The sequence below is a fragment of the Ceratotherium simum genome, chromosome 7 (assembly GCF_057802395.1).
Source record: "Ceratotherium simum simum isolate JZ-2026a chromosome 7, ASM5780239v1, whole genome shotgun sequence".
Lineage (NCBI taxonomy): Eukaryota > Metazoa > Chordata > Mammalia > Perissodactyla > Rhinocerotidae > Ceratotherium > Ceratotherium simum.
In genome coordinates this window covers 53,460,535-53,486,019 of record NC_141906.1, presented here as the reverse complement: position 1 = coordinate 53,486,019, position 25,485 = coordinate 53,460,535, and the positions used below count along the sequence as shown (strand labels likewise).

The 25,485-nt window shown below is 36.5% G+C and overlaps 1 protein-coding gene across 3 annotated transcripts in view; it reads right to left on the bottom strand.

The window, feature by feature from the left end:
• The window catches only part of ARHGAP42 (Rho GTPase activating protein 42), a 261,608-nt gene that overhangs the window by 100,699 nt on the left and 135,424 nt on the right, over positions 1 to 25,485 (bottom strand). For all 3 annotated transcript variants that reach the window (XM_004427415.3, XM_087433629.1, XM_087433628.1), the window contains exon 4: positions 15,952 to 16,023. In XM_004427415.3, the coding sequence (XP_004427472.1) occupies positions 15,952 to 16,023 (72 nt within the window). The remainder of the gene's footprint in view (positions 1 to 15,951; positions 16,024 to 25,485) is intronic.

Below are 25,485 nucleotides of genomic sequence, written 5' to 3'. Positions count from 1 at the left end.
CCCTGTCAGGCCTACAGGGAAAATGGCTGCTGTCTACTTTTCTCAAGCTAGGATGACAGGGCACAGCAGAAGAACATGGGCTTTGGAGTGGATCAGAATCCACATCCTAACTCCAATATTTAATAAATTGTGCCTCACCTATCTATGACCAAACCAGTCCATCTTTGAGTACTACCAGATCTAATCTGGCCAACTGGTTATGTGCCACATACTTGGTGAGGAAGGAAAAGTATTCTGAGGGAAGCCATTCCTGCACGCACATCTCTGGCTCACGGTCAGGGAGGAGCAGGCAGGGAGAACTGGCTGCATTTGAATCTGCAATGATACTTACCCAAATGACACACAATCTAAAAATTTCCTATTTTTCACTGCCATATGGCCACCCAGGCTCTCTTATCTACTTTGACATGTTCAAGATTCACTGCTTTTAGCATTCTTTCTGGGGTGGGGCCTTGCAGAAGAATTTAGCTCTGTTTGTACCATAAGAAAACTCCACATCTCTCCTGAATCCAGAAATTGCTTTATCTGATTATTAGTTCTCTCAAGGAGAGTGCCTAGGAAGGATTTGGAAATATTCTGCAATAAGAACAGTAAATTTCACTAAAGTCAAGTCATAATGGGAAAAAAATCGAGAGAGGTAGGACAGGGGGACAGATCTGAATTAAACAGAGGATAAGTGCTACAGCTCTGTTTCGTTTCACCAATGACATTTTCATTTTTGTGACTTCATCATCAAGTGATTCCATTTGGGCTTCCATTTAACATTTTTGTACCAATTTGCTAGCTAGTATTAAAGGATTCCTTTCAATGTCTTCTGAGTTTATAGGATTGTTTATGAAAATGAATTCCTAGCTTCTAAACGTTGGCCCCCGGAAAATAAATACGACCAAGTACAAGAAAAAATGCTACGCCAAAGCTTCGGATTGGATTTTGTGACATTTAGAGTAAAAGGACTTATGTGGCTTCTTTTAAACCACCACCAACAACAAAACTTTACTGCTTTTAAAACAAGTTTTAAGTTTTAATTACTATTATTGTTATAAATTTTGCTGAAACAATAACTTCAACGATTTATAGTAACTAAAGAAAACCAACAGAATCCAATCCCAGGTTGGTAGGTTTTATGTTATAATCAAAAGACTACACATTATATCCTATAATGAAGGTATAATAGAAAGACCACACATAATGGCATAACCACATAGTAAGCACAAGTGAATAAAATGAAAGGGGGAGTGCAGGAGTGGAAATACCCACTGAGTTCTCATTATGCTTAAGGTAACACTAATCACAAGATGAACTTTAAAGACGAAAACCATGCACAAATTGTTAGCATAAGTGTTAAACTACTAGCATCAAGATGTTCAGTACTGTCCACATATGATGAACTACCCTGGATATTATCTTCTAAAAATACACTGCAATCTAAGAACCACACTCACCTCTAGCGTTATCCATGTGCCCCATAAAGACTCACAGGGAGTCCTACCTTCCTTCTTTTAGACCCCAATGACTAGGCCTGTCCCTTTTTCTGGTCTTAAGTAAGATTTTTATTAACAGTCTTCTCTATGTAGTTTCCCAAATCAAGCATCCAGTCCCTTCGGTCTTCAGAATTTTGCTATTAATGAGCAAACAGACATATCAATACCAACATTTACACTGTGTTGCTCTGTGCCAGACACTGGGGATTATCAAAATGAATAAAGAATCTGTCTTCCAGGAGCTCAGTCAAGAGATGAAGATGGGCATGCAGAAAGATAAATTATAGCCCAGCTCAGAGGCTGTATGCTGAGTGGGATGAGGGTTGAGTGACTGCTAAAGCCCACAGTGCCCAGGCTAAGAGGTGGTCTTGTAATTTGAACTCAAAAGACTTTTGTTTTAAATTTTAATCCTTTTGCCAAATGACTTTCTCACCTGAAAACCATAACAAGGACAGAGAGAAAATGGTAAAAGAGGAAGGAGACCCAAACAACGCATAGAGTAGAGAAGCTAGAAAAGAGGAGGAAGAGGCGATCATCAACAGTTAATAAAGGCAGGGAGGGAAAAGCTCCTACAGTGGCAGGAGGAGAGAAATTAATACCAACCAGAATTCACCAGCTCAAAGCCTGTATGAATATAAGTGGCAAGGTAGATGATGTAAATTGGGGAACGGAGGGTGACAGATGGGAATCAGACAGAAAGGAATGGTGATACCAAATTGCTATCCTCTGCCCCAGGAAGAAACCCACAGCAACACTGATGAGCACTTATTATCTTTACCAAAACAAAACAGAATGTCCTTCTCTGAAGGAGTTTACAATTACAATCCAGTCAGAGAAGATGGTGGTAAGGGCAGAGAAGTTCTCATATGTGCAGAATTGACAGACAGTTAAGAACAGAGAGGAGAAAAATAATGCTCTCATAGATCTCTCTTGGGTCACGCCTCTGAAATCATTCAACTACTTCAAAACCCAGGGATAATCCCCAACATAGAGAGGACTACACCCGTCATTAGAGCTGTGGATCCCAAGGAAATGATTCAGGTCAGTGCTTTTCAAACTTTATTATGCATTTGAATCAATCAGAGATCTTGTTAAAACGAAGATACTAATTCGATAAGTCTTGGGTGGGGCCAAAGATTCCGCATTTCTAATAAGCTCCTGGTTGATACTGCTGGACTTCATTTTGAATGATAAAGATATATAGAGAACTCTTTCTCTCCTGCTACCACATGGAAAATTGATGACAGGAACACAGACGATCAGCCAGGTTATATAAATATAATTCAAAAGGAGACAGTTGAAAGTGAGGCCAAGGAAAAGCTGGAATTAGTCCACCGCTGGAACAGAATGAATGGGAAATTCACATTTATTAAGTATCAGTTTTGGACTAGGCACCTTAATGCACATATACTAACTTTCACAAATCCTGGGAAGAATAGGTATCACCTTTTCCTGTCACAAAAGTTAAGGCACTGTTCTAAAGTCAAGATCACACACGGCAGAGCCAGGCGTCAATCCAAGGCCTATTTGACTCACTCAAAGGCCTGTGCTTTTTCCTCTAAAACAAATGACTCTCTGAAAAGCCAAACTTCAGGAGGACTCTCTGAAAAGCCAAACCTGAGACAAGAATATCAAGGAGAAGCCATGAGAAGTTGCAGCCTTTCTTTTCTAAACATGAAGTGCTACATGGTAATTAAAGGAAATGTAATTCACAGATTTCATCCTAAAATTCTAATGTATAGAGTAAACTTATATGAACATACAGTAAACTAAAGTAAAGCCAAAAAGTAAACACAGATTTGCTTCTCAAATGGGTCTTGTTCTTCAAGGCATAAATTAAAACCAAAATTCCCCAAAGACTAAGAACAGGGAACAAAATGATACACCAGAAAATACACATGGAAAATTTTTAGTGTCAATGCATTTGAGCTTTAATTTTCAATTAAATTAATTTCAATTCTTTCAGATTTGATTTAGCCCATGACACATCAAGAAAAACTAAACAAATATCATTTAACACTCTAATACTAATGGATAAAAAATACAAAAATTTGGCTTAAAGAGACAATACATCTCACAATGAGCTCACCAGCATTACCAGCTGGGACCAGTTAACCACATTTACCAAATAAGGCAAGTTTTTTCAATGCTTGAAATCTTTCTCCAATGAGCTCACTTCACTTCTCACTGGGTTCTACAGTAATTGCAGAGGTCATCTCCCCAACTCAGAGTCAGTAAATCATCAGGCTCTCAATGCAAACGTGGGTTGCAGGGTCTCTGGAGAGCATTCAGTTTGGCTTCATACTATTACTGACTGTACATAGACAAGAAAGATGTAAAATCTACTCTAAAAGCAGAACAGTAAGAAGCTGTCTTAAGCAAAACCTATTAATAAATAAGTCAGGGAGAGCTATTTATTATTGTGAATAAAAATGGCAGACCTTACCTTATTTCTCTCAATATATTTGTCCAGTTGCAAACACTTCTTGCTATCTAGCGCTGAGTCTATACAAACAAATCCACAATTTTCAGTAACTTTGGTTAACAAATGAGTCATCCGCACAATCTCCAAAAAAAACCAAAATAATATTTTTTCATTTTTAATTGGCTACTTTTGTATAGTGTAGAAACAATGCACATGGACAAAAGAAAGTTAAATCTATGATGAGATTTACTACATTCTTACTTAAAATAACATTGCTGGGAGGAGGGTCGTCCACCATATTTAGCAGTTCAGGTTGCAATTTGAAACCTAAACAAAAGCATGTGACTGTAGAGTGAAGTGGTTTTTACTTGGCCTTCTCTTAAATAAAATACATTCTATTCTACTTCAGAGGTAAAAAGGATTCTTCATCATCATCTTCTAAATTGCTTGTGTGCCAAACCATAACCCTAAACTGAGAATGTATATTTGGCTTCAAAGGTAAAAGATTTCCATGAAGATAAATATACTTCAAAGAAAGCTTTTGGTGTTTCTGTTACAAATATGACTTTTAGCTGCTAATCTGTGGAAAGTCACACCCAAGTTTATCTTAGTATAAATTCGGTGGTTAGGAAGCCAAATCATCCTACTCACGTTATTAAGTCTGTGACATCAGAGAAGGTCCCGTTTGCAATGAAGACCTCAAGATTGTAGAGGTGAAAAGTGAAATTTGCTTCAGGCCTTAGACCAGGGATTGCAAAAAAAATATTTTATACTTTGCGGGCCACATGGTCTCCGACACCCACCCAACTCTGCTGTTGTGAGGTGAGAGCTATCATAGAAAACACAAACAAATCGGCAACGCTGTGTTCTAATGAAACTTTATTTATGGGCACTGAAATCTGAATTTCACATAATTTTCTTATGTCATATTCTTCTTCTTTTAATTCTTTTAAAGCATTTAAAAAGGTAAAAGCCATTCATAGTTCATGGGCCACACAAAAGCAGACAGAGCCAGATTTGGCCTGCAGTTTGCCAATTCCTGCCTTAAAACATAGAAATTAACATTCTCGACTTTCTAGAACAAAAGACACCCTTAAACTGCAGAGTGGAAAATTCATTCTGAGGTAGAAAACGGAGGCTCTGGGTCCTTTACAGAGATAGTTGTTCTGAGCTGGTGCTGGTGCATAAGAATTGTTAAGACTATCACACAGGATGGTGGGCTCACTATGTCCTGGGCCATCTTTTTGGGGGGAACTTGGCAATAGCTGCATTCACAGATGGGGAGATAAGGCCCTCCTGCCCAGAGAGAAGGACAGAAACAAGTTTTAATAAGGAAAGATGTGGTAGGCTGGAAAACTATACTGACATAAAGAAAAGCATTACAATGGCGGGAGCTGCTGAATCAAAGCAGAGAGTGAGAAAGGCTGTGCCCTAAGGAAACTAGAGGGCTCATCCTTGAACTCCACGGAAAAGATCTGAATTCCAGAGGTTTGTAATTCTCTGGAGGGTATTCAATGGGAGCTTGGAGTCAAAAACCTTTGTGATCTAACACAGGCCTGAGGGTGTCCGCTCTTGCTCTCCTGCTGGTGTGGTTTACTAGTTACCAAGTCTTGTGTGGCCGGCAGGTACACAGAAATGACTGACTGGATCCCCTGATGGTAGAATAAAATTTATCATGAACATTCTAATGCAAATATTGATGAATTATTGGCTGGTAGCTGGTCTCTATTAGTACTGTGAAAGGCTGGAGTCAGAAACTATCTTCTTGAAATACAAATTCAAGACTCAACTGCCCACATGAGTATAGTGTCGTGGTTAGGAACATGTCCTTAGAGCCAAAATGTCTGGGTTCAATCCCTGCTTTATAATTTACTAGCTGCCTAATCCTGGGCAAATGACATTACCCTTTCTGTGGCTCAGTCTACTCATTGGTAAGAAAAGGGCGAAAATAATAGATCCTATTTCATAGGGTTCTTGTGAAGATTAAATAAATATATATGAGCTGCCTAGAATACTGTCTGACATATATGATCTATATCTATTATATCCTGATCATCATTATCATGATATTATTAACAAAAAAACTCCTTGGGGCAGCACAAAACTTGCCATTATTCTGCCCCCGCTGAATATTTCCCGCCTCATTTCTCACTAATTTGCCTTCACCTTCTATTTACATACACACACTAACCTACGGCCCAATATTTATTCATACTCTGGGTTATGACATACTGGTGGGTTACAAAATCAGTTTCATGGATTATAACCAGCATTTGTTTTAATGAAATAGATTAGAATAGAATACAACTGAAAATACCAGATTACATCACATAGTAACAGAAGTATGTTAGCACATATACTCAAATGTATTTCTTACTGTGGTTCAGGAAGGAAAAAAAAAAGGCTACAAGGAATAGTTCTAATCACACCAGAATATATCAAGATTCTAAGTCATATCACAAAATTTTTACACCACCACGACTCTTCCCTTTTGCCTGCAATGCTGTTTTCCCTTACACTGACTGGAAAATTTCTGCTAGCCTTTAAATTATACCTGCTGATGACAAAACTTCACACAAGTCTTTGCCAGCCTCCCCCGGTTAAGCAGAATGAATTGTTTCTTCCATTGTGCTTATACAATACTATGGGCATATTTCAGATCTACCACTAATCCCATTCTATCATAATTATCTGTTTCCTTGGGGCTTCCTCTGCTGTACCAGGAGCTCCATGAAGGCAAGCACCATATTTTATTTTTGCTTCCCCAAGACTTAGCACCATGCCGGGTACAAAACAGATCACTGTCCAGGTGAATGGTTTTTATATTAATGACTTAAGATGGATGATGGCATGCTAATCAAATTTCTAATGACTCAGAGCTGGGAAAGGAGGATGAGGTAGTAGAGAACCTGCCAATATATTAGATGATAAAATCTAGAGGCCAAAAGATCTCATTACTTTGGAATGAAGTAACTGAAACATAGGAAAAGTCTCACCATCAAATCCAAAAAGTCTACTAGACATGCATGGAATCAAAGAGCTCTACCTTAAGAGCTGCTGAGATTTTATTTTGATTCAAACAAACAACATGACAAGAATGGTGACAAGATAAATAATTTTATTGGTCAATATTGATTTTTTTTTTAATGTTGTAGTAACCAGACACTCTTTGGGGCTTTATGTTCATTTTTCACTGCTAAATTTTAACAAGAACACTAAAAAATTGAAACTGTTTGTAGAAAACAAGGTTTGGTCAATTGAAACAATGTCATATTAAGAATAATAAAATGTAACAGGGATGTTCAGCAAATGCAGTCACTTCCTGACAAATACTGACCATGGCAACTTTGACACTGAGTACTCAATACATTTTTTTTGCTGTACTACACATGAAAATTTTCTGTATTTCAGAGATAACAAAAGGTTTTAGTTAATTTTATATGTGAAATAGCTGAAGTTCTTCATAATTTAATTTTTAAAGCTATAGCAGTTTCCTAAATATTTAACTCACTGATTCATCATCTATATAATACACATTGAAGTAACTGGAAACCCTGTAAAGTTTTAATTTCAATTTGATACACATAAAATATAGCTGAGGGCAACAGGAACAGTCCAATAAAACACCATTAAAATTTGAATGCTGGCATTTGAAACCTCAAAGAATAGGTTATATGGTGCAAAAATTAGTATTCTATAAAAGTTATTTGGAAATTCCTTCATCTTTTTTCTTCTTCCTAGATCACCCTGATAACACACAAAAAATATCAGAGTGTGTTATCTCAACAAACAAGCAGCAATTACAGTATAGAATTAAACACAGGATGGCTTAACTCACTGATGGTAGTCATTTTATCATTTTATTTGATGATGGTTAACCTCAGATGGGTACCTACAACCCACCAAACCCACCTATTCCTGATGCTTGAAACTACTCCTGTTTGTATCTGCAACTTGCTCTGAATTCTAAAATGTAAATATGAAATAAAATGTTTCCAATTTTATTGTGTTCTTGTTTGACTTGTCCACAAAAGTCAATGAGAAGTCTCTCAAGTATTTCAAAATATTTCTAATCATTTAAGTTTGAAAAAAAGAAATCACTGATAGCTTTCCAATCACTTCAAGGACCACTGGAAAGGCAGTGATCCTGAACAAAGAAGGTGTAAGTAAAAATACCAATGTGTATAGCAATGGCTATACTATGGCAAAGTGGGTATCATGAAATGCATCTAGAAGCAAAAACTCTCATGTAGCAAATTCTTCTGCCATAGGGTAGCCAGTAGATGTGGTAGAGGAAAGAATGTATCTACAAATAAAAACATCACTCCTGAACCAAGGAAACCACCTTGTTTTTTAGAAGATAAAAGGTTCACAGGGGAAATCTGCTCTGTGGAGATGCTCCAAGTGGAGCTTCTGAAGAACTCCTCACTGTTGTCCCTATTGGAAGCAACAGACCTAGAAAATTTTCATTAGTTAAATGGAATTTCTCCCTCCACCAGGTTCACTTTAAGTAATTGGATTTGCTACAAAGAAGGCTTCATTACAAGGAAACAAGCTTGATTCTCAGCCAAGAGGCTGGCCACTGAAGAATGAAAATAATTTTATTGTACAGCATAGTATCACACTCAAGATTTCTCAATATCAATTTCAACACGTATACTAAAATTTTAAAAACGTATATATTTGACCTAAAAAATTAGCACAAGGATCTTTTGTAAAAATACAATTTGTGGGGAAGTTTAAAATGTTTCCTATCAGTCTTCTGATAAGAATAATTGGAAGGGAAAATAGTGATTATCTTATCTACAATTTATTATCATCAAATGATGACATATGATCTTATCCTCCTATCGGAGCACATAGTAGCCACTTAAATTTATAATAATCTATATATGTTTGTAAACACACATACATATTTAACATATAATGATGTAATAAATATAAATTGATTTGAATTGTTCAGCAAAGTGGCTTTTGTGTTATGTCCCTATCCAGAACCCCAACTATGGGAGGCTCAGCTTTTCCAATGACTCGCAAGCTCTGAAATATACATGAAAACATGATATCTCAGCAATTTTTGAAACACATAGAGACACTGAATGGCACCACCTGTCAAGTACAGAGACTACTACTGACTCACTGTCTCCAGAGGATGTGATCTGGTTTGCTTTCCTAGTGGTGGCAATGGGGTCAATTAGGGCTGACACTCACCTCACAAGGATGTTGTAAGGATGGTGAAAACACACTTTAAACTACAAAACACACTATTCCCATGATGGAGGCAGGTATGGTATGGTGCCAAAATTACTGAATTAGTTATCAGAAGGCTTGGATTTGAGTCCTAGTTGGAGAGACGTGCACCTCTGGTTGTTGGCAAAGCCACTTGATCTTTTTAGGTCTCAGGTTTGTCATCTGACAAATGATGATACTTCCTACTTTGTAAGACTGTTATAAGTAATAGTGCTCCATAAACTGTACAGTCTTATTAATTGTAAGTAATGTCCATCTAAGGCTCTCTTGCTTGGGACCCCTATGAACCACACTTTATCAACAGTCAACAATCAACATGGATTTGTCTCTGTCCATGAAACAAAATAAGGCAAACTAAACTACATGAACAACGACCTTATTTTTACTGCAAGACTTTGATTAATACTGACAGAAAGTATATAATAGCAATAATTATTATAAAATAAGAGCAATTAATATCTTAGTCCTTACTGTGTGGAAGAAATTATGCTAAGCAATTTATATGAAATGTCACATTATGCTATCATATCAATCCTATGAAGATGGTTTTACTATTTTCTCCACTTTTCAGATGGGGAAACTAAGGCTTAAAAGGTAATTAACTTATCCAAGTTCACATTTCCTATAAGTATTAGGTGCTAGGTTTTGATCTCGTTTGTATTACTCTAAAGAATTTGCTGTTACAAAATTATAAGATACTAACCTTGCTCTCCAAATGAGCTAACCAGCCAATTTTCCTTCTTTAAGAATAAAGGAAAGGAATTAATATTTCTTAGGCATCAAACACGTGGTGGCACTACTAAAGAACTCTATAGGCTCTATCTCGTTTCTGTTTAAAATCTGACTCAACTCTTTACTAGTTATCTGACCTCAGCCCATTCGCTTAACTTCTCTGCACCTCAGTTTCTTCATCTATAAAATGACAGATGACGTTTATTTAAACTCATTGGAAAATGAGTTTAACAGTTTTTTTTGTCTAATATGCTAGTTGTGAGGATTAAATGAGTTTACATGTCAAATGCTTAGGGCAGTACTTGGTTAACTACTACAAAGGGTAACTATTATTGTTAAAAAAGATGATCAAATAACAAAAAACTAATTCTGCAACCCCATATTACATAATAGGTTCTACTGACAGAAGGTATAATAAAGGGAATTAAAAGTAGTTTCAAAACAATTATCAAACAGTTTATGATTTGCTCAGAGAATTCAGCCCTAAGGAACATCTGTCCAGGAGACACAGACTCAGCTCAGCGGCCAACAGCAGCACGTGAAAAACCAATCCTGACCATTCTCTGTGGGACTTAATTGACAATCGGAGGAAAAGTAAGGCGGTCTACCACCAAATCCATACTCTGGCCCTATAAGGCACATTCTTTGGATTGTTCCCATTATGAGTCCAACGCATTATCCATTCAATTAGATGAATAACTCAGTCAAGTGGCAAAAACTTGACAATTTGGAATAAGAAAAGCATCTGTAATCCTTCTAGATTCTCTAAGCCATTTGTACATTTGAGATAACAAACTAGACTGCAGTCATTTTTCACTTTGAAGAAAATCTAAGGCTATAACAGGAATTAATCGTGACAATCTCCATTGATTTTTTTTAGATACTACACACTAAAATAATTGCATGTGCAAGGCATGTTTAAAAATAATAAATGTTCAGAGACAGAACCAAACTCTACGGACAGAACAAAGGGACAAGAATTACCGGGTCCCATTACAGTCTTCAACATGAAATCAATGTAATGAAAATCAAGTTCTATTTTGAAATAACTAATATTACACTGTTTATTTTTCTATTAAAACCATAGAAGGATGTTCATATGATTTCTATTAAGGTCTAATTAAAAATGAAAACCAGTCTTGAAAAACATTTCCCATAGAAATGAAAATATACCTTTTTTTCCCTGTGAGGAAGATCAGCCCTGTGCTAACATCTGCTAATCCTCCTTTTTTTTTTTTTTTTTTTGCTGAGGAAGACTGGCCTTGGGCTAACATCCATGCCCATCTTCCTCCACTTTATATGGGATGCCGCCACAGCATGGCTTGACAAGTCGTGCGTTTGTGCATGCCCGGGTCCGAACCTGCGAGGTCCAGGCCCCCGCAGCAGAGCGCGTGCACTTAACGGCTTACGCCACCGGGCCAGCCCCGAAAATGTATCTTTTAATTTTTACAGACAGTATTTCTCAAGTCTCTTATCTCTAAAGAAACAAGTCAGTGGTAAGTGCCTACTACATGCTGAGGTAATTTTAAAAGTCAAAGGAAATATATTAATTAGGCTTGATTCAAAGTGGGCAAGTTTGGGCATATTTAAAACATTTTTATAGTTAAGATAGATTTCACACTAAATTATGTGTTTGCTAAAGGTAAAGAAAAAATATTTCACAAAAGAGCATTCTAAACAGCAGCACGGAGGAGCTGAAAGACTGCTGGTCTGAGGAACTGAGTTCCAGAACTCGCTGTGCCAACTGGCTGTTCAGATTGCTTATGTGCAGAAAATGAGCCCTTTGCCTCTCGAAAATCAGTTCCATCTCTTAAAATATGTAACAGTATGGTGTATATATATATGTTTATACACACACACATATTTCTCCATAATATATTTGTCTTTGATTAGGAGCTCTGATATGGAGTTCTACCTATATTTCGGAGTCAGCTAATTTACGTAGGAACAAGTGTGGGAAGTGCAGATACAACTCACAACTGATTGTCTCTGGGGTCAAGGAGATTTCCAATGAAATCAATGAAATATAGCTGTCAATTTACACAAAAAGTATAAAAAGTTGTAATTCATCTTGCTCTAAAATAATGCTGCTCTAGATATATCCATATTGTAGAAATTCTAGTTGGCATTAATCATTCTGAATACCTACTTTCCACTCACTTCTAGAATTTAAATCGTCAGTGTATCAGGAGAAGAATTAAAGAAATCAAACACTCAGTTCTACACTCTGACACATGTAAAATGTCAGGTTTGTAATACAATGCCATTCTGCGTATACCATCAGACTACGAATCTTTAAATAAATACATTCTCGACAACTGTCTACAGATAATTTTAGCTATTCAAAAAGCAGGAACCATCGCCTCTGTCCTTCAGTTCAACCACCCCATCATTAATCTTTTCTAACGCCTCTCACAGATGCACGGTGCTTTTTTCCCACAACTCTAACTCAACTCAGGGCCTCACTTTCCACAGTAAAGTATCAGGTGTCTCGAAGCTCCATAGAACACAGTACAAAGGAAATGTTTGTGGTCCATGGACTTTATCCACTTCAGTTGAATAGGATCATCTGGTTGTGAGGAGACAGCCACTTTGACTCAGCATTTTCCACTTGGACCAAGCTGAGGAGGTCACTGACTGCAGTGGAAGATTCTACTTTTAACTGACACTCTTGCCTTCCAGCTGGCTCATCAGCCTGAACACACCTGTGGGAAACCTCCACTGTCAAGACTGAAGAGCGACAAAGTGTCATTTGTAGAATTAACTTTATCTACCAAGTAAGAAAATACTTAAGTAAAATGGAGTAAAGCAGTAGAAAACAAACACCTCCAAGTACTTTTATTCCTACCAAGATGTTTCCGCAATACCAAAAGAAATTGACCTATATGTACATTTCAGAAGAGAATGCCTGTTTTTTATTCACCTTACTAAACAAGGATTACTTAGCAGCTTACAAACAATCTACTACTAAGAGCATCAGGCAGATAGAATACACAGAATCACCACCAAAAAAAGGCCAAGTGCAATAATCTTTATGTTCAAGATTTCATTTGAATTCATTTAACCACACGTTTAACCTCCTAATGAGTAGGCGAAGGCATGGTACACTGTTGTGTGCTCTCAGTTGATCTGTCCAGCAACTGAGATATTAAGAAAATAAAATAAAATCGGTGTAATCGCTCACTCTACTGCAACTGTAGCTAACCTAAACCTTCAAATAAGAATAATCCATACACAAGTAAAATTTACTATTTTAGATGGGCCAGAACACCTGGAATATCCTGTACTAGAGAAAGAATTTTTCACAAAGTTCTTTTACAAAAATATCATTGATGAAGTGAAATATTGTAAATCAAGGCTCTGAAGTTAAAATGGCTTGATTTCAGATCCATGGTCTGACTTTCGAGCTCTGTGATCTGGTGCAAGTCACCTCATTTCCTCATTATAAAGCAGGTGTAACACCTGTACTCACCTCACAGGTTGCTTGTGAGGATTTAATTAGGTCACAGATGTCACAGTTCAATGAAAACTCTACAATATATATGTCAATAAAGAACAGCTATTATTATTCTTGAACAGACTCTTCCTCGCTTGGGGAACGACATTCTTATTTTCTTCCTTCTGCCCCTTCCTTCTAAGCCTCCTTAACTGTCTTGTTTTTCTCTCTCCAAACATCAAATGGTGAGAGTTCTCAGATTATATAGGACCCAGGTCCTCTCCTCACTCTATTCTTTCTCAGGGGGGATCTAATCTACCCCCATGATTTTAATTACCACCTGGAGTACAACAATTCCCAAATGTATATTTCTAATTCAGATCTGAATGCACACTTGCCAACTCAACATCTCCACTTGGCTGTCTCAGATGAAGCTCAAGTTCATTCATTACATCTAAAAGCCAAACTCATCATCTTTGCCCTCCAAACATAAACCTTGCCTATCTCAGTAAGTGGCTTTAAAAACCACCCAATTATGCAACCCAGAACCCTGGGAGTCCTCCCTGAAACGTCCTGTTCCTCACTTCCCAGTATGTAACCCATTTCCTACCCTTTCCATTTTACCTCTGAAATACCTCCCTTTGTCTCTACAGCCACTATTGCCTTCCGAATCTAAAGCCACTATCCTATAGCTGGCAAACTGGTTTTCCCACCAACAATCTTGTCTCCTCCAATCCATGCATGACAGGCAACTAGGGGGATATTTAAAAATGCAAATATAATATCACTCCTCTACCTACAACGTTTTTTTGGCTTATCAGTATTCTTAGAAAAAGAAGCAAAATACTATGAATCATGAATAGAGCTGTGCATATGTCCTCCATCCCCATGGTCCTCTATACTCCAAACACATTAGATATTTTTCCTCTAAAATGCCAGGTTCTTTCCTCCTTCAAGGCTTTTATTCGTACCCATTCTGTTCCCTCTTCAGGAATGTATGGCAAGTTCTTCCCTTCCCACCACTGTATCCCCATTTCTAGCTATTTCTTTCTCATCATTTAGTTCTCTGCTTAACCAATACTTCCTCCAGATGGCGTTTTCTGGTTCTCGGGACAAGGTCAGTTCCATTAATTATACTCTCACAAAGCACCCTGCACTTTTGCATCACAATCCTCAGTGCATTTGTAATTACTCTGGTGTCTGTTTTCCACAAAAGATAGTAAGGGACACAGTGCAGGGAGCATGTCTATCTTGTTTACAATTGTATCCCTTTATCTTATCAAACACCATGTTTGTCACAAGTGGTCCAACCACGATATTGATAAATGTTTGTTGAATTAATTAACACAAAAATGGTTCTGGTTTAGTCCTTGACTTGATAATTGCTCATAATTGGTGGAGAAATGCACAGAAATCTGTAATTCAAGGCAGACTGTGATAGCTTTTTACAGGAAATAAGCATATGGACTACTTGATTCTATGAGAAGGAAAAAATCAGTTCTGGAAAGGGAACAGATATATGAGGAGAAGGCCTATATAAAGGTTTCTTTCTGGTCCTGGGATATGAAATAAGCCATGGAGAGCTGACAAGACTTCAACAAGTGAAGGGTAAGAAATATTCCAGGAGAGGGAAAAATTTGGGCAAAGCCATGGATAGAGTCAGGGTATATAGAGAGACTCGCGAAAAGACAACGTGCCCAGTGACGGAGGTATACTGAAATGTAGCAAATGGACACGTTGTGGAAAGCTTTCATTATCAGGATTAAACTGTCTCTCAAGGAGAACTATTGAAAGATTCATCAAAGAATGAAAATTAAAGATGGCAAAAATTTGTTAACAGAGTAGGATGGAGGTGTGGAGACCAACTAGAAGGCTATTTCAATATTTCAGACAGAAGGGAAGGAGCAAAAGAGGAGAAATAATTCTGCAGTAGAATGGACAGCACTGCTTGACTGGGGAAGTGGTATGTCATTGACAAAATGGAAAATCAAAACAGAGAAAGGATGGGGAAGGATGAGAGACGATGAATTCTGTTTTGGAAACTCTAAATTTTACGTCCTTACATGATGTTGAGCAGATAGGTAAAATGTGGATCTAAGAAAGAGGATGCAAGAAAGTTTCAGAAATTATTAGGTTCAGGGAAATTTTAACCAGTTCATAATCAATTAAACATTAATGCAAAGGTTTAACAAATATGTCTAAAGTTTTTCCAAAAACACACTTTTATTAATAATGAAAAAAATTTTAAAAAAAATAATAAAAGTTCTTTTATAATTACTGCCAGAATTTTCAATATATTCTGTGCCTAATTTTTATTTTATATAGGTGTTAAGAACAAAGCTCCTCATAATTTTACCATAATTCCACCCTCTTCAAAATAGTTAATTTCCTAAAATTTGGGGGATGGGAGGAACTCAGTTACAACATGCTTTCTCTCTCTTCAGTAGAAGAATAATATCTTTTATGTTTAAAAGAATTCCAGTCTTTGTAACAGGCTCTGTGCAAAAGTTAAAAATGACGTACAGAATTTTTAAAAGGTCATTCTAATTTCAAAAATGATAATATCTGAAATTGTCATCTTTAATTATCAGGGGAATATCTGAAGAATAATAAAATGTAACACTTACTTTTGCTGCACCTATCTGTTCTTTGCGAAATTTCTCAAGTGGCGCAATTAATACATCATTAGCATTTTGAATCTGAAATTAAAAATGCAAATACATTAAATTCTGTATAATTTCATGCAAACAATATTGAAAAAAGACAGTTCCTTTATTCAACTTATTTAAATAAACAGCTTTTGTTCTCGTTTGTTTCTATAAATGAAATAAAAATACCTCGCATCCTGTATAGTCTTTTTCTACTTTATAATTAAGTTGTTTTCACAAATTATTTCACTCAATCCAAACAATAATGTGAAAACAAGTACACATGGTGAGATCTTAGTATGAATATTTAAATTTCACATTCTAAGATTTAACTAAGAAATAGTACATCAAATATTAAATTTACAAATACCTTTAATTACACTGGTTTAATGTAGTCAGTTCAAGCATCATTTTAAAATTGAACCATAAGCACTTCCATTTTGCCCCCAGAATGTTTTAATTCTACAGCTGCAAAATAAAATAAGGTTTCATTTTTTTTCTCTATTTAATTAGATTCCTTACACTCGGGATTTGCCTAAATGTTCTCATAATATCCAGCCCTGCTAAAATAGTATCTGATTTCATTCCAATGAACAATATTTTAGCCCCAAACTCCAAATTGGGACTGACAAACTTTAAAACAGATAAATCTACTAATCTGTAAGAACATTGTGAGGGGGATCAAGGTGTGGGGAATAGGGACAGGGTGCCAGAAGACAGACATTTCTAAGGATAACATTAGGCTGGAAAGAAAGCTTGATTTAAAAAAAACCTTTAGAAAGCATTAAAATTAAACATAGGATCTTAAACGTTCTCATAACAAAAAGAAGTGGTACTTATGTGACAGAATGGAGGTGTTAGCTAATGTCATGGTGGTAATCATTTTGCAATATATAAATGTATCGAATCAACATGTTGCACATAGTAAACTTACATAATGTTATATGTCGATTATACCTCAGTAAAGCCGAGGAAAAAAAAAGTAGGGCAAGTTAACAAAATAATTTATTCTACCACTGTGATAACAACATGATCTATTATATAGCTAGCAAATGCTAAGATGAAGAGAAAAACTTCTTTTAAACATATATTTTAGGGCCGGCCCCATGGCTTAGCGGTTAAGTGTGCATGCTCCGCTACTGGCGGCCCGGGTTCGGATCCCGGGCGCGCACCAACGCACCGCTTCTCCGGCCATGCTGAGGCCGCGTCCCACATACAGCAACTAGAAGGATGTGCAACTATGACGTACAACTATCTACTGGAGCTTTGGGGAATAAAAGGAGAAGGATTGGCAATAGATGTTAGCTCAGAGCCGGTATTCCTCAGCAAAAAGAGGAGGATTAGCACGGATGTTAACTCAGGGCTGAGCTTCCTCACAAAAAAAAATATATATATATATACATTTTAAAATTATTTTAAACTCTTTTAAAATAGGTTAAAGGAAGTTCACTTTACTATTCTTACAACTTTTCTGTAAGTCTGAAATTACATCAAAATTTTAAAATTTCAATTAAAGGGTTTTACTTTCACTAAACTGGTTATTCTCTAGTCAAGTTTTCTTAAATTCCATAATCAAAATGCACAGAGATAGTATACACAAAAATAAAAAACTACAATGTTAATGCCTTCCATGATTCTGTCCTTCTCCAGTTTGCAGAAAAATGAGATGACAGATTGCAAAGAGGACCTAAAATCCTGTGTTGTAAAAACATATAAAGTAGATCAATACTCAAAATCCTTTCCAAGACATTGAGGGCCAACTGTAGATAGGTCTGACATCCATCACCTAATTCCCATCTGTGAGCTCAGACAGGCAGTCCTCCAGATACACTGTGCAGGCATCTTGCTGGAGAGAGATGATTGAAAACAGTAGCAAAGTAGCTCACTTTTAATTTTCACTCTCTAAATCCTCTTGGCCCTCATGAAACCCCAAATACATACAAACACACACACACACATATCTCTCTCTCCAGATTTTACAGAAGTAATAAACAGCTGATTCTGCCTTTAAAGTTAAGTTTGCATAAGAGGAAAGACAGTGTCGTGAACACTTTAGTGTAATTTGGAAAAACAGTAACAATAAAGGCTAACATTTACTGAATGTTTACTTTTTGCTGGAAACAAGGATGATCTAATGTATTAAAAAGGGAGATATTTCTCAACTGGTAAAAACTCCAACAATAATGAAGCTGAACAAGATGATACGCAGTATAGCACTTAATTCCATGTATTTCAAATCAAGAATACCTGGGTTTAAACTAGATTCTCTTGCTTATGATCTGCTATCTAACCATTCTGAGCATCAACTGCATCACCTACCCAACAACTTGGTTCCGGGGACTAAGATAACAAATGTAAAACACCTAGCTCAGTGCCTTACTTATAGTAAGTGCTCAAATCTTATAGTTTGTAAGATCTCCAAATAAACACAGATGAATCTCATCCTGTATTTAGCTACCTAATACACTTCTATATCTGAATTTACTGTATTGCTCTTTTGGTTGAAATGTATCTATGTGCACATTATGAGAAGATATTTTCCCATTCAAGTCCTGTTCTCTCCCATAACCCATCACTAGGTATTTATATAGGTATCAAGCACACTGCCGAGATTTGTGGAGAAGAGAAAGAACTAAGGCATAAGCTACACATTCCAGAAAGTCAATGTCTACTTGAGAAGGGGGGCAGAGGGAGATTTATTCATTCAACAAATATTTGATGCTCATAAAGCACTGCTAAAAATTTTGGAACAATTGAAAGATGAAACTGATTACATTGAGAATAATTACATGATAAACTATGCAGAACTCCTTACAAATACGTTAAGATTTTACAACAGGAAAGATCCGGGAGAAATAAATGAGTCAAGGTAGCATTTGGATAGTGGATGTGAATTGATATACCAAAGAGAAAACATATTCTAGGAACAGGGAACACCATAAATAAAGGCAAGGGGGTAGAACTAAGGATGGCATGTGGGAAGGAAGAGTCCAGTGCAGAAAAAGAAAGTATTTATTAAGCACTTCTTAAGTATCAATCATGACTGTGAGTGCAACGACCAAATGTTTACAAGCCTTCAGTCAACTTTTTAAAAGTGGGAACAGCAGAATGAACGTGAAGCATGTCAAACAGGTCTGGCACTTAGCAAGCTCCACAGAAGTAATACGTTATTAAGTAATAAAAACATTAACTGGAGAAAAGAGCGCATTTTTAGCAGGAAACTCAGTTGTTATAAGTAAGGAAAGGATACCCATAATCTAGGCAAAGCAGCCTGAACATGGAATCATTGCTGGCTTCTAAACAGAGGATTAATGTTGTAAAAACTTGTTCTAGGAAGCCAGTAACGTGTGGGACATTTTGAGAACGAAGAGATGAAGACAAGATATGCAAGCAGAATGGCTAAAAGAGAAAATCAAGTTTGAAGTGATAAGGGACTAGATCAGGTGCCTGCAGTGTGGACAGACGGGTAGTAGGGAATTGCAGAGACAGTTTTTTTAGAAAACATAAAAGGACCCAGAGGGAGAGAAATCAAAGGAAACACTAAGGTTTCTGCCTCAAGCCCTGGAACTCTGGCATCACATTAAGAACTAAGGTAGTTATGATCTACTACTTAATGAAAGAAATCATACGGTATTTGACCTTCTCCCTCTGACTTATTTCACTTTGCATTATACCCTCAATGTCCATCCATGTTGTCACAAATGGCTGGATTTCATCATTTCTTATGGCTGAGTAGTATTCCATTGTGTATATATACCATATCTTCTTTATCCATTCGTCCCTTGATGGGCACTTAGGTTGCTTCCAAGTCTTGGCTATTGTGAATAACGCTGCAATGAACACAGGGGTGCATGTACCTTTACAAATTGGTGTTTTCAAGTTCTTTGGATAAATACCCAACAGTGGAATAGCTGGATCATATGGTGAACATGATGTAATCTATGCAGAAATAGAAGTACAATGATGTACACCTGAAATTTTTACAATGTTATAAACCAATGTTACTGCAATAAACAAAAAATTAAAAAAAAAAAAGGAACTAAGGTAGGGGCCGGCCCCATGGCTTAGCGGTTAAGTGCGCGCGCTCGGCTACTGGCAGCCCGCGTTCGGATCCCGGGCGCGCACCAACGCACTGCTTCTCTGGCCATGCTGAGGCTGCGTCCCACATACAGCAACTAGAAGGATGTGCAACTATGACATACAACTATCTACTGGGCCTTTGGGGGGGAAAAAAAAAGGAGGAGGATTGGCAATAGATGTTAGCTCAGAGCCAGTCTTCCTCAGCAAAAAGAGGAGGATTAGCACGGATGTTAGCTCAGGGCTGATCTTCCTCACACACACACAAAAAAAAGAACTAGGGTAAATGAGGTAGGGAGTATGTTTGGTGGAGAAGGAATAAAGACAATGAATTTCACTTTGGATCATTACGTTTGATGCCATGTAAGGATGCAAAGAAATATTTTTGTGGAATATCCCACTTCAAAACGCAGAACTAATCAATATGAATGAAACGTTTTCATTGAGAAGGGAAGAATTAGGAAAGGGTGTGGATGGGGGATCCATATACTAAGACACTGGCACCCACATTCATATCCAATAGTTTAAATCTCTGCCAAAACCCTTACACGGGTGTTATGTAAACATGACCTGGGAATAAAACAAAACCTGAGGCTATAACAAATCAAATGTGATAATTAACAACCACCCTGTGGAGCAAGTATTATTTCCTATCTCTATTTCATCCATATTTATTTTTTCTTTTGTTTTTTGATTTGCTCACTTTTTCTCTCTTTCTTCCTCCCACTCTCATTTTATTAATGTGAAATTGAAAGAATAAAAAAGTTCCAGATGCGCTAAACAGAAAAAATGAGGAAAGGGGAGAAAAATATCCAACAGAGTGATAGAGACAACAATAGATATGATTTGTTGAGTGTTTTATATGTGCCAAGTACTATGCTAAGCTCTTCATGATACTGAGATTAAAGTCAATTTTATATGAGGACTGAAGTTCAGAATCTAAAAATCATCTGGAATGTATTAAGAACATGAGTGTTAAAATTAGACCCAGTTACATTTGAATCTCAGCAGCAAAACTGCCAATCCTCAGGGTGTTCATCCTTATACCTCTTAAGGTTTTTATAAAAATTAAAGGAGATATATATATATATATATATTAAAAATAACAAGCATAGATTTGGCATATGGCAGACTTTCAATAAATGTTTGCTTCTTCACAGAATTGACAATGTCTACTATGTGTTCAGAACTGTCCTAAGCAGTCTTAGAATTTCCCAAGATGATTTAAAATGTAGTTATTCAAAGGTAGAAACTGAAATCCAAATTAATTTAACAGACAAGTACCCATCAACAGTAGTAGGTAACCAGGAATCTAAAGTTTTCCATAAACCATTATAACATATGTGACGTGATGCTTCTTTTGTGTGCAGTCAATGGGCTGCTATTCACAATATGTGAATCTAAATTCAAGAGATCAAAATGGAAATGCCAACACTCATAGGGCACAAAGTGGATTTACAACCCAATTCGGCTGCTTCTGACCCTCATTTTTGTACATCCCCAAGGGAATGCATGCCTTTCATCCCCATACACTGGCCAATCACACGGATGAAATTCTTCAATTCTGAAGTAAATCCAAGTGTGAAGTTAAGAAGATGTTTAAAATTTGGGTAGGTTTAAAAGTTACTGTTGCTACTGCATAATAAAGGAAAATGACACACAATCGGTGGAAAACAATAATTAAAAATGTGAATCGGGGTATAACTCTGGTGGCTTAACTTTTTTTTTTATTGATGTTTTAATAGTTTATAACACTGTGAAATTTTTAGTTGTACATTTTTGTTTGTCCATTACCATATACATGTCTCCCTTCACCCCTTGTGCCCACCCCCCACCCCCATTGCCCCTGGTAACCACACTACAGTTTTCTCTGTCCATGTGTTGGTTTATATTCCACATATGAGTGAGATCATACACACACGGGTGTTTGTCTTTCTCTTTCTGGCTTATTTTGCTTAACATAATACCCCCCAGGACCATCCATGTTGTTGCAAATGGGGCATTTTTGTCTTTTTAATGGCTGAGTAGTATTCCATTGTATATATATACCACAACTTCTTGATCCAATCATCAGTCAAGGTACACTAGAGTTGCTTCCACTTCTTGGCTATAATGAATAATGCTGCAATGAACATAGGGGTGCATAAGCCTCTTTGGATTGTTGATTTCAGGTTCGCTGGATAGATTCCCAGTAGTGGGATAGCTGGATCATGGGGTATTTCTATTTTTAATTTTTTGAGGAATCTCCATATCGTTTTCCATAGAGGCTGCACCAGTTTGCATTCCCACCAGCTGTGTATGAGGCTTCCTGTTTCTCCACATCCTCTCCAACATTTGTTGTTTTTCGTCTTGGTGATTATAGCCATTCTAACGGGCGTAAGGTGGTATCTTAGTGTTGTTTTGATTTGCATTTCTCTGATGATTAGTGATGTTAAACGTCTTTTCATATTTTTATTGGCCATCTGTATATCTTCTTTGGAGAAGTGTCTGTTCATTTCCTCTGCCCATTTTTTGACTGGGTTGTTTGATTTTTTTGTTGTTCAGTTGTGTGAGTTCTTTACATATTACGGAGATTAACCCCTTGTCTGATTTTTCTCCCAGCTGGTGGGTTGTCTGTTCATTTTGATTCTGGTTTCACTTGTCTTGTAGAAGCTCTTTAATCTGACAAAGTGGTGACTTAACTTTCACAAGTTAAAAAAAAAAAAAAAACTAGAGAAATGCAATTTTGGTCACATGGAACTCTTTCTCTCCAGATATATGCAAGAGGTTTGATGAAACTCCTTCCAGAAGGTAATACTTGGTGGGGTGTGAGGGTGTGGGGGGGAACCAAGTCACAGAGTTCATGAGATTCAAGATCCCATAATATTTGTGGAATGTGTTACTTTGCATGACCTTACTAAGAGGCTTTAGGAAAAATACAAAAACAATTTTAATACTCTCCCTAGATACTGATAATATAAATTCTTGAAAAGGACTTATTTCAGTAATTAAGACACAATTAACTTATTAACTATTTTATAATTCTTAACCATTATCTAAACCTTCGGTTTAAAACAACTTATTTTTATAAATATTGGTCCATTTTAAAATTAAAAAAAAAAATAATTACCAGCTATTTCACTTATTTTGCACAGCAGAGAAGCAAACGTAATATTGGAGAATGCGTTACAACACTGCATTCACACTTTACCTGTGGGTGCGTTACATTAAGCCAGGCAAATTTCTTGTCACTCTTCTTTTGCTATTTCAAGTGGTTCTAATAAACAGCCACAAGAGAGTGCTCATAAATCACTCAAAAATAATGGCTAGAAATGTTTTTATGTGGTTAGACGAATGATTCTCCAAACATGTTTGGGGTTTTTTTCCCCCCAGTATATATGAATTATAATTTTCTATAGACCATGGATTTTCATGTGCTATCCTATAGGAATTTTCAATGCTTGTTTTTCACTGCTGAGAACCTTACCACAATCTGTTTGTCCAACGAAGTGAGTAGCACTTAACTCAAACTTAGAAACCTCAAACTTTCAAAGCACTAAAAGACTCAAAAAGTTTTGAAAAAAAGATTTAATGATATTTTGCAGTGCTATCTAAAGCAACTGTTTGAGAAGTCTACAACAGACCACACTATTTACAGAACTAAAACATGGATCGTATAGCTCATTGCAAAAATAATTTCCTCTTGAGATGCCTATATACCCAATCTACACAAAGTAGAAAGATCTCAAAGGTACATAATAATGAGTGGATTGAACATAATCAATGCAGAAGACACCTATTACCAGTCTCTGAGGTAAGAATGGATTATCTTCCCATGGGTATTTGCAACTGGGAAAATCAGATCAGACTCCTAATTTAGGATTACAGGCAAGTATCTCTCCCCTGCTTTGTTCCAAGCTCTCTCCTCTTCTTCCCTCCCGAATGGCTTCCCAGGATGAAGCTCTGACAAGTGGTCTAGGGCTAGCCTAAGGCTCAGTCCTGGATACTGGTCAAATTAACATTCCTCAGCTACACAAGAGACAGTCCATCTCTATGTCAGTAACCCACAACCCTTCTAAACTAGAATTCAAAAGCCAAAATTCACATAAGGTGTGGAGGATGGACATATGAAAAAGACTTTCACCTAAGAAGTAATAAGAAGTCAAAGACTAAATGCATTTTACTTTACATGCTTTATTGTGAGCAAATTACTCTGAAAAACCATGTCTTCATCTAAAAAAAAAAATGCTTCATAAGGTTATCTGAGTACCACAGTAATCCATTTAATTTCTACTTGAATGTCACTTGCTACTCAATATTGAATTTTTGATTCTATTTATTAAGCCAGTGTTCCATCATGAACCCCACCCCACTGGACTTCATCTGTTTTGATCCAACTCTCACTTCAATTTAAAGTAAATGTTTATTTTTACTGGTAATAATACTTTTCTTATAGGAATACATTAGGAAAAGAAATTTAAGTTTTTGGAGAATGGTGCTATATAAATCCCCTCTTTTATTTCAGAAGATAAGTAGAAGCAGTACATTCCCCAGTAGAGTGCACTAGTTTATATTTAATTCTTGGTTCATACATCTGTGCAATCTTGGTCAAGTTATTCAAACTCGCCAAGTCTGTTTCCCTTTCTGTATAATGATGATGTTAATATGCCTTTATCTCATAGCCTATTTACAAAAGATTAAATTTTATATTTTATGTATAACGATAAGAGTTTGTTAATATAAAGTTGTACTTGTTTCCTATTAAATTCATTCTTTTGAGTAGGCCAATTGTAACGCATATATCATTTTTTTTAAATGACTTAGGAAGTTGCTACAGCAGTTTTAGTATAAGAGACTAAAATCTCACCAGCACATACTGGATGTCAAGGATTCTTAAATGGAGCAGAGTGGTTACCAGGGCAAATGGCAAGCAATTCTCTGTGCTTCTAGAGCTTATGACTGTCCTGAATATAACTCAAATTAAAGTTTGCTATTTTTTAATAAAACCATCTATACTCATGAGATAAAAAAGAAGAAAAGCATGCATCCAAGAAGAAATTGACCATTTTCACAGAATCTAGCAGAGAAAGTGGAGGAGAAGGGTAAAGTGCAAAATTTCATACAATCCACTATGATCTAATAATGCAATGCCATAACTCTAGATTGTACCAAATGAAATTCTCTGAATATTGAGTTATTGGAACCAGGAAGGTAAGTTATTTATCTTAGCTTTTTTCTTGTTCTCACACTACTTTTGCTTTATTCCTTCTTACCCAGCAATCTCTATGGGAGGTTAAACTAAGAATATTTTTAAAGCATTCAGGCATTGTGGAAAACATTTTTAAACACCAGATATAACCATAACATATTGCCTCCTCACAAACTTGTTTCTACTATTGCCATCCTGATTACTACTCGTTCATTTATAACTCTAAAATAATGGAGGCTAAAAAAAAA